The sequence below is a fragment of the Plecotus auritus genome (assembly GCF_963455305.1).
Source record: "Plecotus auritus genome assembly, chromosome: 1".
Taxonomy (NCBI): domain Eukaryota; kingdom Metazoa; phylum Chordata; class Mammalia; order Chiroptera; family Vespertilionidae; genus Plecotus; species Plecotus auritus.
This window is the reverse complement of record NC_137770.1, coordinates 25,343,599-25,358,765: the sequence shown is the minus strand read 5'-3', so window position 1 is coordinate 25,358,765 and position 15,167 is coordinate 25,343,599. Positions and strand designations below refer to the sequence as shown.

At 39.4% G+C, this 15,167-nt stretch overlaps 1 protein-coding gene across 10 annotated transcripts in view; it reads left to right on the top strand.

Moving 5' to 3' along the window:
* The window catches only part of TTLL5 (tubulin tyrosine ligase like 5), a 257,649-nt gene that overhangs the window by 62,710 nt on the left and 179,772 nt on the right, over positions 1 to 15,167 (top strand). For all 10 annotated transcript variants that reach the window (XM_080661710.1, XM_080661713.1, XM_080661711.1 and 7 more), the window contains 3 exons: positions 7,567 to 7,648; positions 9,199 to 9,260; positions 10,612 to 10,706. In XM_080661710.1, the coding sequence (XP_080517836.1) occupies positions 7,567 to 7,648; positions 9,199 to 9,260; positions 10,612 to 10,706 (239 nt within the window). The remainder of the gene's footprint in view (positions 1 to 7,566; positions 7,649 to 9,198; positions 9,261 to 10,611; positions 10,707 to 15,167) is intronic.

Below are 15,167 nucleotides of genomic sequence, written 5' to 3'. Positions count from 1 at the left end.
AAGAAACATGAAACCATATGTTTACATAAATACCTGTACATGAATGTTTATGGTAGCTTTATCATAATCACCAAAGATTGGAAGCAACACAGATGTCCATCATCTGTTGAATGGATAAATAAATTGTGGGATGTCTATAAAATGGAATACTACTCAGTAATAAAAGGAATGAACTATATGACTGATACATATAATAACATAGATAGCTCTCAAAAGCACATGTGAACTGAAAGAAAATAATTCTCAAAAGGCTAAATACAGTATGATTTCATTTATTTGACTTTGTGGGAAAAGGAAGAAATCAGATAAGTGGTTGCTGGTGGATAGGGAATGAGGATTGACTGCAAAGGGGCAGAAGGTCACATTGGTGATAGAAATATTCTATTATTGTGGTGGCAGCTAAACAACTGTATGCATTTGTCAAAACTCATCAAACTGTACATTTTAAGTGTGAATTTTACTGTATGTAAACATGCCTCAATAAGCCTATCTTAAAATAAGAAAATGATAGATGGATAAACCTCACAAACATGCTAAATGAAAGAAGCCAGACTCAAAAGAGTATATACTGCATGCTTCCATTTATATGAAATTTTAGAATAAGCAAAACTAGTCTACAGTGGAAGAAATAAGAATAGTGATTGGGGGCCCCGGCCGGTGTGGCTCAGATGGTTGGAGCATTGTCCCATATACCAAAAGGTCCTGGGTTCAATTCCCAGTTAGGGCACGTACCTAGGTTGCAGGTTTGGTCCCCAGTTGGGGTGCATCTGAGAAGCAACCGATCCATGTTTTTCTCTCACATCAGTGTTTTTTTTTTCTCTCTCTCTCCCTCTCCTTTCCTATCTCTAAAACTAGCAAACATATCCTTGGGTGAGGATTTAAAAAATAAAATAAGAAGAGTAGTGATTGGGGTGTGTCAGGGGAAGCAGGGTGTTTACTAGGAAGGAACATGGGAGACCTTTCTGGGGTGATGGAAATGTTATGTGTGGATGGATATGAGTGTATCGAATCATCAAGACTTATATCAAATTGTATACTTAAGATCTGTCCATTTCATTTTATGTAAATTATACCTTAAAAGAAAACATAGAAAGCTGGATTAAAGAGAAATAAAGACAGAGATCTGGTAATATGTTCGATTTGGAGACTGATAGGTGGGGTTACCATTTTTCAAGATGAAGAATAATAGGAAGCCAAACAGGTTTTGGGGAAAGATAACGAATTATGTTTTGCTGAGTGTTGAGTATCCATGGATGTCCTAGTGAAGTTGTCTAGAAGGCAGTTGGAATTATGGATTTGGTGTCCTGGAGACACTGACTAAAGATGTAGATTTGAATGTCATCATCATAATGTTAATTGCAGCCATGAGAATACATGTGATCACCCAAGAAGAGAAGTAGAATTGAGAAGGAAAGAGACCTGAGGAAACACCCTGAGCAGACCTACCAGTGATTAGCTGGGCAGAGGAGAAGGAATGAAAGAAGGAGAGGAAGGAGGAGGAGAATCAGCAGAGAGCAGTGTCCTGGAACCAAGGGAGAAGAAAGTTCCAATAAGTAAGGGATGGTCAACAGCTTCAGATGCTTGGGCTTAGCAGTAAGGTGGTCTTTGGTGATCATAGTGAGAACAGTCTATTAGAGAGTGGGAGCAGAGCACATTCTTATGGGGTGGGGAGTGAATAGGCATTAAGAAAATTAAGGCAGCTGCATTGCAGAAATAGGGAGGTAAGGATGCTAATGTAAAGTAAGAAGTGGAGCCAGGCTTTTCTTACCATTCACTAGTATAATTTTCAAGTTTGTTTTGATCTGGCTGGAGGCTAAGGAAATATTTCTCACAAGGAAAAAGTTCCTGAGGAAATGTTGATTAAGGTGGTAGCAACAATCTTTCGAAACTACTTGGTCTCCTGCCATGATAAAGGCAACACAGAGGAACAGAGAAAGTAGCTCAGAACTGGGAAAGCCCAGCTTGCCTGCACCCCTCAATGACAGGAAGGAACACTGGGAGATGTCATCCTGGAATCTGAAGTTTTGAAATTCTAGACACTGCATCTAAAACACACAACATTAAAAGGTGAGGAAGTTTAATATTCTCAGTGCAACCTTGGTTCTTACCTTTTAAAACCTTTAATGTCCACAGAAAAGACCAATCATAAATTAAAAAGTTTATCAAGACTCGTAGCCTGTAAATGACTCAAATTATTATTTTTATTTATTTATTTTTATTTTATTTATTTTTTCTTTCTGTAAGATATCTTATACTTTAGTAAGGACCTCTCTGGAGATAGCATTTCTAAGTTCTCATTCCCATCTGGGCCTTGGTCTATGTGGATTTCCATTGATGCAGAGCAGGAAAAAGGTTAGGACCCCAATACCCGAGAGAGTCTTATCTTTAAGGGGTCTGAAGTGTTGTTGGCGGTCCATTCTGCTTCCGCTGCCTTCAGGTGAGAGTGGTATAGCCAGGTCTAGATGCCATCAACCTTAACAGTCATGGACGTGGTCAGGATGACAATGTATAGTCCTTTCCAAGTTGGGGTAAGTCCTTAGGTAGTGAACTTCTTCACCCACATCAAATCTCCAGGCTGGAAGGGGTATATAGGGTCCAAGGTTGGCCCCCGCAGGGTGTCTCGAACAAGCTTATGGGTAGCTTTCTGGGTATGCTGCAGAGCCTGTAAGGACCTTAAAATGCCTCAACATACAACCTAGGGGAGTTTTCTGGGAGCTTGGTCCACCCCCCATAAAGACGGCACGGATGTTAGAGTAAGAAAGTTAAAATTGCTTGCGGGGTTGGCCAGGGACTGTAAGAAGGTCGTCCTGGAGTCCGGTGTTGACCACCAGGTCCCTGAACTGACTGATGTTGATTTACATTCAAGGTCTCCAACCAGGCCATCGATGGCACTGTATGGAGCTGTAGGTCTGGAGGTTCGGACTTCCCTGCCGGAACTGGGGAGGGGAACGGGAAAGGAACATGTTACAATGCCGGGGACCACGATGGCACTCAGGCCGCGGCTGGCCCGGGGGCTACGCCAGCCTACGGGTTTGGGCGACCCCCGCAGCTTCACATCTTCACTTGGTGCTCAGTTCCTCTCCAGGCGTAGCACACAGAACTGATTCTTTTCAGCCTTGAAGTTATCCCGAAAGCTCAAATTACTATTTTTAAGCTGAGCCAATTATTTTAAGAGATAAGCCTCATACAAATGCTGTCTTTTCACCCCATTTCTTTCCCCCAATTCCAGCTTCTTAGGTGAGCTGGGCTTTGCACCATGTTGTAATGCTATCAGGGACTTACCCCACTCTTTTTTTAAAATATGTTTTCATAGATTTCAGAGAGAGAGGAAGAGAAAGGGATAGAGAGATATAAACATCAGTCGGCTGCCTCCTGCTGCCCCCTGCTGGGGATCAAGCCTTCAACCCTGGGGAATGTGCCCTGATGGGGAATCGAACCATGACCACCTGGTTCATAGGTCGATGCTCAACCACTGAGCCACACCAATTGGCTAACTTATCCCACTCTTAAATGATAGTAGATCCAACCTGGTGCATGAACAAGATGTAGTTAGATTTAAAGCTGATTATGAGGTTGTTATGAGATTGATGGGTTTTATTCACCCAGTAAAAATTAAGTTGTCACTGTAAAGGATGTTTTCTTTCTTTGGGTTATATTTTTTTTCCTTTCCAGAATGTTGGTTCTCAGCTTTTCAACTGAGATTCTTGGAATTTGCCTCTTAATTTGGAATATAGTTAAGTGAATGTGTTGGCTATTTGATGTGAGGTGATGAAATAGTGGGTCTCATTGTTTGTTATTCTGATTCCAGTTTGTCTTCATTTGTGATTGATTCTGCAAATCTGATCAATATGTGGATCAATCATTATTCTCACCCTGTTCCTTATACTGTTATTATTGATAATATTACTACTTTATGAAACAGTTGAATCCTGTGCTTCAGCTTCTAAAATCTGAAAAGAATGTTATTTTTCTTGAATCAGACTCACATTCTATTCTCTCTTGCTTTTATGATACTAATTTGGACTTATACATTTTGTGTTTTTTTAAAAAATTTCTTTATTGATTAAGGTATTTTGCAGTTAGGTTTTTCCTTTTATTGTTTATTTATTATTTTTTAAAATTCTTTATGGTTAAAAGTATTACATACATCTCCTTTTTCCCCCGTTGACCTCTCCCCAGCCGTCCCTACCCCCCAGCACATACCGTCCTCCCCTCCCCCCGCCATCTGTGTCCATTGGTTATGCTCATATGTATGCATACAAGTCCTTTGGTTGATCTCCTACCCCCTCTACTCCCCGCCTTCCCTCATAGGTTGGATAGTCTGTTCGATGCTTCAGTGACTCATCAGTTTATGTTGTTCGTTATATTCCACATGTGAGTGAGATCATGTGATATTTATCTTTCTCTGACTGACTTATTTCACTTAGCATAATGCTCTCCAGGTCCATCCATTCTGTTGCAAATGGTAAGAATTCCTTTTTTTACAGCAGCGTAGTATTTCATTGTGTAGATGTACCACAGTTTTCTAATCCACTCACCACTCACCTGCTGATGGGTACTTAGGCTATTTCCAAATCTTAGCTATTGTAAATTGTGCTGCTATGAACATAGGGGTGCATATATCCTTTCTGATTGGTGTTTCTGGTTTCTTGGGATATATTCCCAGAAGTGGGATTACTGGGTCAAATGGAAGTTCCATTTTTAGTTTTTTGAGGAAACGCCATACTGTTTTCCACAGTGGCTGCACCAGTCTACATTCCCACCAGCAGTGTATGAGGGTTCCTTTTTCTCCGCATCCTTTCCAGAATTTGTCGTTTGTTGATTTGTTGATGATAGCCATTCTGACAGGTGTGGAATCATATGTCTCTTGGCTTTCTGTATGTCCTCTTTTGAAAAGTGTCTATTTAGGTCCTTTGCCCATTTTTTGATTCGATTGTTTATCTTCCTTTTGTTAAGTTCTATGAGTTCCCTATAAATTTTGGAGATTAAACCCTTATCAGAGATAACATTGGCAAATATGTTCTCCCATGCAGTGGGCTTTCTTGATGTTTTGTTGATGGTTTCTTTTGCTGTGCAGAAGCTTTTGATTTTGATGTAGTCTCATTTGTTTATTTTCTCCTTAGTTTCCATTGCCCTAGGAGCTGTATCAGTAAAGATATTGCTACGACAAATGTCTGCTATTTTAATGCCCATGGCTTCTTCTAAGATTTTTATGGTTTCCCATCTTACATTTAAGTCCTTTAAACATTTTGAATTTATTTTCGTGAATGGTATAAGTTGGTGTTCTAATTTTTTGCATGTATCTGCCCAATTTTCCCAACACCATTTATTGAAGAGACTGTCTTGACTCCATTGTATGCTCTTGCCTCCTTTGTCAAATATTAATTGAGCATAATGGCTTGGGTCCATTCTGGGTTCTCTGTTCTGTTCCATTGGTCTATATGTCTGTTCTTGTGCCAGTACCAGGCAGTTTTGAGAACAGTGGCTTTATAGTATAGCTTGATATCTGATATTGTGATCCCTCCAACTTTGTCCTTCTTTCTCAAGATTGCTGTGGCTATTCAGGGTCTTTTTTTTATTCCAGATAAATTTTTGGAGAGTTTCTTTTACGTCTTTGAAGTATGCCATTGATATTTTAATGGGGATTCCATTGAATCTATAGATTGCTTTGGGTAGTGTGGACATTTTAATAATGTTGATTATGCCAATCCATGAACATGGTATATTCTTCCATTTCTTTATGTCTTCCTCTATCTCTTTTTTCAGCGTCCTGTAATTTTCCGAGTATAGGTCCTTTACCTCCTTGGTTAAATTTATTCCTAGGTATCTTAATTTTTTTGTTGTAATGGTAAATTGTTTTTCCTTTTAAATATCATATTTAGTACTATACCACAAAAGATTTTTCTCACATTAAAAGGAATATTCTGCAGATGACTGAAGGTTAGAAGAATATTCAGAAGAATGTTCTGGCCCTTTAGCTTTGAAGCTATAATATATTACCAAAAGAAGATAGGTGAAGGACTCTCTGTTTCTTTACATTTTAAAGTATAGATAAAATGTTTTTTGTGTAGTTACATGAAGGTGAAACCCAACTCACACGCTCTTAGAGTTTGTGATTACTTTTGCAATTTAAATGGAATCCTAAATAAGTACTAGGGAAGCCAACTCACTCATGGAAAATTTTCCCAAGAGAAAATCTAAATATGAATGTCTACCTGAATGCATATTTAATAGGATTTAGGTTTACTGAGCATACAGATATTGACAAATGGTGAGAGCATAAACCAAAGGATGCTAAAGAAATACCAGAAAGAGATATGGTTTCCCCAAGTTTCACAGTGAGTCAATGGTAGAGTCATGAGGAGGATCCAGGTGTCTGGATTCCCATTCTAGGATTCTTGGTATCACATCAGATTTCCTATGTTCTAGAAGAGAGTCCCTGGCACCATCTTTTTTAGAAGCCTACCTTTATTTCTCTATGTTTTTTAGTTGCTTGAGAGATGGGAAAATCCTTCTTGTAATAAAGAAGTTCGTTTCAAAATGAGTATCTGGAAAATATAGATAGTGTTTTGTGAGTATGAGCTGTGGTCTGTGACCTCTGGTTGAACTGTACAGAAGCTAGTGTTTTCTCCTGGACAGAATGTATAAACCACTTATTTGAGGAATAGAGTATTTGGGAATGAGTGGGACTTTTGAAAATCTGGTATTTTCTATGTATGTATACCAAGGAGGACTGTGAAGAGAGTCTCAGCAATAATAATAATGAGAATAAAGGTTGTCAACTGAGGTTACAAAGTTAGCCTCATCCCTGCATTCTGGGAGAAAAGGCAGCTCATGGTTCTTGCTCTGCTCTTTGCAACAATTGGGGAGTTAGGGAAGAGAATCAGTAAAGACTCCAGAGCCATGGAAATGTGATTCCCGCCCGCTCAAGGAGGTGCAAGAGGGCTGTCACAGTGCTGCTCTGCTGCCACCGGCTCTGTCCTTTCTCTTCTGTCTTTCAGTCTTTCTGTGTTATTTTCTATCTTCAAAAGGAAATTGAAACCATAGGGAAGGGGAGAGAATAAAAACATTTTACATTTAGATGTCTTCTTGACTAGGTTGCAAAAGCAAGATCTTGATTTAAGAAAATGTGATGGAAGGATCCTAGAGAGAGGCCTTCAATAGACTTTTCTGTTTTCAGAGTGTGATGGGGAAGTGGTGGCCGACAACCCAGAACAAGCCCAAAGCAGCATTGATATTGGATGCACTTGTGGCATTCCTCTTTCCAACTTTTTTTTTTTTTGCCCATGGCCAGCAGTCATGCTGTTAACCTCTAGAGTCAGGATGTCAGTAGAGTAGATGGTAAAACAGTGGGGTTTTTCTTTTATAGCATTGTTTTCTTATTATCTCTAGAGCTTGATTAATTTCTCTTGAACTTGAAAGATTCTCTGCTGCTGCTTCCTCTTGTTACTGATACTCAACAAGTTTCTAGGCCTCTGATGGGAGTTGATTGGCTTGAATCTTCCAGATCTTTGTTTGGTTGTGACATGGAAACTGATCTTGTGTATTGTGTTGTTGTATTTCTAGAACTCTATGGCTTTGACGTGCTCATAGATTCTACTCTGAAGCCATGGTTGTTGGAAGTGAATCTCTCTCCTTCTTTGGCTTGGTAAGTAGTCTGTTCTATCCACTAGCAAAGGAGAACCTCCAGTGAATAGCACTTAAACACAGTTTGTTTATTTTTCATTTTTTGTCATTTCTCTTGGTACTAGAAGATTTCTTTCCCTAGTTACTAGATAGAGATGTCTAGAATTTCTAAATTTGGAAGGTTTGTGGTATGTTGTCAAAGTCCATTTGGCAGCCATGGATCCCTATCCTACTAGTCAATTTGTGCTCTATGTTTACTGTCTTACTGGGCTTTTAAGGGATGCTTCTTGCATTCATTTTTACATTTTTATCCCCAATTCTCTCTCTTTCTCTCTCTTTTTTTTAACTTTATAGGTATTCTGCTAAGGCTAAAGAAATACATGTGGTATTGTATTTCCTTTATTATAAAAGGCTTATACAGACTCAAATCCACATAAACTATAAAGATATAGAGCTGGGCCTGGGGTAGGGTAGATAACAGCTGGTCCTTTTGTCCTGGTATTCACCCAAGATTAAAGTTTAAACATTTCCAATAATTTTTAACCTCTTATTCAGAAGAAGAAAAGAAACATTTTTTTAATACTAGAAAAGATTCTGCTTATATCTGCAGCAACAGCCAGAGTTTCTATTCGCTATATGCTTCTCTAAACAACTAAGGAACCCTGGAGATTTATTTCAGAGACCACCCAGCGCCTGCATTTTTAAGGATGAGCAATGTTGGCAACATGCCAGGGAATCAAATAAAGACAGATAGACTACTTTGTGGAATGGGGGTTTGGCTTAATCCCAATAGTAAGGTGTGGAGCTAGATACTGCAGATGCTTCAGATGTGGTGCTACACTTCTGGCCAGTCAGCTTTTATCAGATCGCCCAGCACATACAGTGTTAGAGGGACATCATACATGTTAGAGGCCCCCAGAATGAGTGATCTGGCTCACGGAGAAATACCTCAGCAGCACAGCCATCATGGCAGGTACCGTCACACGGAGGCCTCCAGCTTTCAGTCTCTGCTGTTTCTGTTTCCACGTGGGCTCCTGCTGCATCATTTGGTCATATTTTGGTATAATTTGTATTTATTTTGCCCACATTTGCAAGCCTGTAAGCTTAAGAAGATTGACTTAGAACAGAAAATGAAGCCTTAAAAAAAGTCTAGAGAGAGCCAAAGTTTCTTCTCTTGCATGCAAATGTGATTTGACTATTGCATCAGTAAAAAAATAATTTCAGTGGTGGGCACCTCATAAAAAAGTCTGAGCCTCTAAAGTCCACAGTGATAATGAAGCAGTATTCTTGACTTGTGCAAAATTTGAATTGCACAAGACCTTCTGGACTGAAAAGATTGCATGTCAGGGAATCAACGCCTTGGTGCTGGGCCTGCCTGTCGGAGGATGAGTTTAACATCAAGCTTTTATTTCTAGTACTTTTGCCAGATTTCTTTTTCCACAGATTGGATGTGCTTTATGTGTTGCTGCTCATCAACATTTGGAAGCTTTGCTATGTTGGGGCCCGTTAGGGGCAGCTATTATGTTAACCTATAAAATTATCGATTGCTCTTTTCTTTCTCTTTTCTGTTAGTGATGCCCCTCTGGACCTAAAGATTAAAGCCAGTATGATTTCAGATATGTTCACTGTTGTAGGTGAGTAGTGGTGTTTTCTGAAATCGCACATAAAAGTTATCCAGAGCGTCCATGTTTTCAGGCTCCATAGGTGTTGCCAATTGGCAGTTCCTAAGCCATGCTGGATGTCTTGTACCAAAAAATTATATTTTCAGGGAAGTGTTTATGTGTTCTACTCCCCCTGGCTCCATCCTGTCCTGAGGTTGAACCACAACTAGGGCTGAGACCTAATTCCTGGGCACAGGAATTATTAGCTGAGGAAGAGAATTAAGCAAAGGTCTGGAGAAAGAATATTTTTCTCTGAGCTGGGACAGTGAGACCCACTGAAGAAGCTTTGGTTCAAAGGAGACTGGCTATATTTCTGCTGGACAGTCCCTGCTGGTGTCAACATGAGCTGCGGCAGTTATAACTGAAGAACTAGTAGTTATAATGGAAGCAGTTTGCGGCAAAAATCCCTTTTTGAGTAGATAAACCAAAACTTTGAAATGGAGATGGGCGGTCAGGTGGATATGTTGTTGGTTTGTTGTTGTTGTTTTTAAGTACTGTAAAAAGACAAAATAAAATATATTTGAAATGAACTAGCACTTGGTGTACCAGCAAAAGCTGTAAAATTTAGGTACTCTGTTCTCCTTGGATGGGAATCTGCTTCCTTTTAGGATACAAGTGAAATTAGTCCAGGCCTAATCTCTTAAGCCATGTAAAGGCTACAGAGCTCTTTTTTGTTGTTGATTTTTTAAAATGAATTTATTGGGGTGACATTTGTTAATAAAATCATGTAGGTTTCGGGGTACAAGTCTATAATACATCATCTGTATATTGTATTGTGTGTTCACAACCCCAAGTCAAGTCTCCTTCCATCACCATTTATCCCCCTGCAAAGCTCATTTTGAAAGTTGCCAGTAGAACACCTTCAACAGTTCCAGAAGTGGATCCTGCAACTGGACAAGACTCCTCACTTGCTTCTGGATTCTCCCGGTAAAACATTATTTTCCAGACACCATCCAGGAAGTCACTTTAAAATAATTTGTTTGTATTAACAACTGTGTGTTTTTTAATGGTGGTTTGCACCTTCATGCTGAAGCTCATCAAAACTGCACACCTCTTTTCCACCAGAGTCATGTTTCAGCTCCCCAGTGAGGAAGGTTGATGTAGCTGTATTTTCCTTTCTTGTTCTCTCCAGCTATGGTGGCTCAAAGTTCAAGCAGAATGTGTATGTGGGAGAGTCATGTCTAATCCTCTTGAGAACGGATCTCTGTAATATTCTCATATTTTTTATGATGCACTGAGTTAGTGCATCATAAAAAAAGGTGCAGCTCAGCCTGCTGATTTCTTAGAAAATGGCAGGTTTTAATGTTTCCCATTCTCCATTCAGGATTTGTGTGCCAAGATCCTGCCCAGCGGGCATCAAACCGACCAATTTATCCCACCTTTGAGTCTTCCAGGCGAAACCCTTTCCAAAAACCTCAGGTAAGCAAATTCAGCACCAGGGAGCCCTAAGGAGGCTTCCTAGATATTGGCAGGCGATGTAAATGAGTGAGCCGAGGCTCCATGGATATGAGGTCACTCAGAGCAGAATTCGGGGATCATGCAGGACAGGAGGCAGTGACATTCATCTGTGGCTACTAGCTTATGCTTTCAAACAAGCTTACTGTCTGCTTTTTGTCTTTCCTTTTGGCTTCTTTTTCCATCATCTTTCCTTTTTGTTTTTCTCTCCTTTTAAAAATTGCCCTCTTTTTCCCCCTCAAATTGATATGCTCACAAATAAGGCACAGAGAGGGAGCCTACCAATTCCTGGTCATTACTGTGTCACATTTTTTCTGATCTTCAGACTAGCTTCATAAAGATGCTCAATTGAAATATCCTCATCCTACAAGTGATTCTCTTCAGAAGGATCCTCAGTGGTGGTGACATGCTGGAGATAAAATGCCTGTGGAAACCTGTGCATGTCTGAAACATCATTTGACCAAGCGTTGCTCCAGTCCTGGTGTTTTTATTCCAGTTAACCAATCAGCTAATCGTTCTGTCTATCCATGCCATCATCTAAGCAGTCCCTGCCTGTCTCGACCTGGCTAGTTTCCACTTGTCTTTTGTTTGTTTGTTTTTTGTCTTTAACATTTCTTACCTAAAAGGTCCACTTTCCTCCTCTCTTCTCATCTGGATTACCTCGCCTGCTCATTTCATATTTACTTGTCTATTGCATTGTTTTGTATTCATTGGTTTGTTGCTTTTTTTTTTTTAAATATATTTTATTGATATTTTTACAGAGAGGAAGGGAGAGGGATAGTTAGAAACATCGATGAGAGAGAAACATCGATCAGCTGCCTCCTGCACACCTCCTACTGGGGATGTGCCCGCAACCAAGGTACGTGCCCTTGACCGGAATCGAACCTGGGACCTTTCAGTCCACAGGCTGACGCTCTATCCACTGAGCCAAACCGGTTTCGGCGGTTTGTTGCTTTTAAATTGTCCCGTACTCATCTGCTGGATTGTAAGCTCTCTGAAGGCAGAAACAGCTGCTTCTCCCCCTTCTTCTCCTTTCTCTTCCCCCACCTCCACTGTACCTTCCATTAATCCTTTTCTCCTCCCTTCTCCTCCCACTCCTTTTCCTCCTCTTCCACTTGCTTCCTAGTCTTACTTAGAGTAATGCTGTTTCTATTTGCTGCACTCATACAGATAACTTTTCATTCGAACAGGGTTTGCAAACTCAAATGCCTACAGGGTCTAAGGCAGACAGTGGAAATGAGGAAATAGGGCCAGATATGATAGAAGTAAGAGTGATGTGACTGCCGAAGACTGGAGAGTGCATGCCTCCTATAAAAAGGAACACCTATTTTACTGTGTGCTCTAGCTAATCGTTGCCATCTACGAGTGTGGGCCAAACGTTGTCAGATTTTCCTACTGTCAAAAGGAATCAGAAATCTTATTTTAGAATATTGGCAACTAGTTCAATTTAAAAAAAAAAAAAAAAAGTACTTTGTAGACCAAATGTAACATGCCTTTGCACTGGATTCAGTCTGGGCTGCCTACCTGAGACCTCCTGCTGTAAAGAGTGTTGTGATATGGAACGGAGTGTGCTATATTTTAAGGGGAATTATCTTGGATTAGAAGTAAACCAGATAACAGGGTTGTACTTGATCAGTACATCATCACAGATCAAAGGGTTTTCTTTAATTTTTAATAAGAAAAAGTAGAGGATTAACCTAGATGTACTAGGAAAACTGAATTTAGGCAGTCACATTCCTTTGTAAATGGTTTTCTGCAGTGTCTGTGGCAAGAGCCACAGGATTGTAGGAAGGATTGTGAATGTTTATGTACAGCTTTAACAGAGTTTCTGCCAAGTTTCACTCTAGGGGCTGTATGTCAATCCTGGATGAATTGATCCCTTTTCTTAGTTTGTCTTTCAACTTCTATTGGTGACTCTTTGCAAATCATAGAGAATTTGTCACCATTTGTTTTGCTACTTGGTAGATAATGGCCTGACCTCATCCATAAGCAGCCCACAGGACATTTATTAAAGGCTAAAGAACTATAGACTAGGGTATGTTTTGTACACTGTGTGAAACACAATTATCAGGATGGGGAGTTAACTTCAGAACTTCAGCACATGACAGTAGGATTTTGACTTCAGTGGTGAGAAGGTGAAACTGGAATAGCTATACCGTAGAGAAAGCAGTGTGAAAAATATGGTTCTCATTTTCCAGGCACAGAGTGTAGATCTCTTGCTTTTGGTTTTTGAATGGAGATCATCTTTTTGTTTTTTATAACATAGACTAGGAGTTGAAAAATATAGGCATGTTAGGAGAAGATAAGGCTTTATTCCATTTTTCTGTCTTTTATAGCATACAGTATCTGCACAATTTCAATCATCAAACATTAAATAGGTAAGTTCTGGATCATTTGGAGACTTCATTCAAATTTTTATCTCCATTTGCCAAATGGAAAGCCTTTTAGCTTTACTCTTTCATAGTACATATTTTATGCATCTACTCTTTGAACAGTTTAATAACATAAAATAGAATATGTGCAAATGAATGCACAGAGGTCTTTTGGATATAGAATTTAAGAGTAGAGGTTGCAGGAATGTATGAATCCTCTTTTCCTGATAGTGATTATGCTGTGATGGAGGCAGTTGAATTTAAATGATGAACAGTGTTTAGAGGCATATCTATCACTTTAACCAAACTATTCCAGAAAGGAAATATCATACTTCACAAATAACATTTCTTTTGTTCAGTCATCTTCTGAAACATACTAGAGGCCCGGTGCAAGAAATTCGTGCATGGGTAGGGTCCCTAAGCCTGGCTGGCGATCAGGGCCGATCGGGGCCTTCTGGCTGCCGGCTGGGGCCTCCCAGTTGCTGGCTGCTGGCCGGGGCCTTCCTTCATTCTGCGCCGCCCTCTAGTGGTCAGCACATGTCATAGCAAGCAATCGAACTCCCGGTAGAACTCCTGAGGGTACAATTTGCATATTAGGCTTTTATATATATAGATAGATTGTTGCCAGTAGGTTAATATTGCAAACATTTTCACATTGAATATTGGGCTGTATTTGAGTTTCTCAACAGTTATTTGTTATATGGAGTGACTTGCAGTTTTATGACTCTTAGAAACTCTGCCATAATTAATGTCTCAGATGCTACCTTTAAAATAAGACAAAATATTTTATCTCCATCTCTTAATGATAAGCAGGTGCCCTCTTATTTTTCTTGTTAGTAGTAATTGAGAATAACTGTCTCTTCTTCCATGATGATTTTTTAAAACATCTTTTAGAAGTGATAGGGTAGCAGTCAGGGTACAGCTCCTGCTGTTCAAAGCTTTGAAATGAGTGATATAGACATTTCATACATAAGTGTGTCACTTGCAACTATTAGTTCTTTAGCAGAATGCTCCAGTATACTTACTTTGTCATTAGTACTGTCTGATGTAGTTTCTAGTAAGCTCAGAGGCTTGAATTGTAACTTTATTAAGCTACTATTTTGTTAAATTGATTTACATGGTGTATATGAATCCAATAAATGAAAAAAACAACAATTTATGGTTGTTTAGTATTTGGAAACTGGTTATTGTGGTTCAGTAATATGAGTTTTGGTGTTTATTTGGTAAAATTCAAAACTGTAATATTTAGAGTTTTGCATTTAGCAAGTACCTAAGTGCTCGCTGCTCTCCATGGCAAGCAAACAACCCCCCCCTCCCAAATCCAAGGCTGTTGACTTCAGAGAGCTTACATTCTGAATATCTCTCAAACTAGTCTACTTAAGGAGAACATTAAAAGTACTGTTTCATAGCCTTCTGAGTTTGCCTCCAAAGAAGTGTCTCTGATACGTAATTCTAATCTTAGTTTCTCTTTACCCATTTTAACCATAGTACATCTACTCCATTGCAGAAAGTGCCATAGGTTGCAATAGCCTGTGGATGAGCCAGACCTCTCTCTAGTAATGTCTTTGAACACTGCCTGTGTGACACAGAGCCTTTGTGGTTTTATTCAGCCAACTTTATACATGTTGAATTCTTTGACTCTTATTGTTCTTTGCAATGTTCTACTTTGTCACTGTCTTTCTGTTAATGAGGCACTTTCAACTCCACAGTAGTTTAGTCAGAACTCAGTAAAAAAAAAAAGAAAAGAAAAGAAATTCTCTGCTCCGGCCATTTAGACTATGTCAAGTGTTCTTTGTCTGTTGCTATCAGGTTGTGGAGTCATAGTTCTTTGCCTATTGGCTGTCTAACTATTCCTTAACTGTTAGATCTTGGGCGAATTCCCACATTTGTCAAATGAGAATAATAATACATACATGGAGTTATGGGTGAGAAAGAAATGATGAAATACAGGTAAAATATTTAGGATAGCTCTGGACACATAGTTTACCTTCAGAAGATTTAGTCCCCTTCACACTTTTGAATCCTATTGATTTTTCTTTTACCCATTCCACAA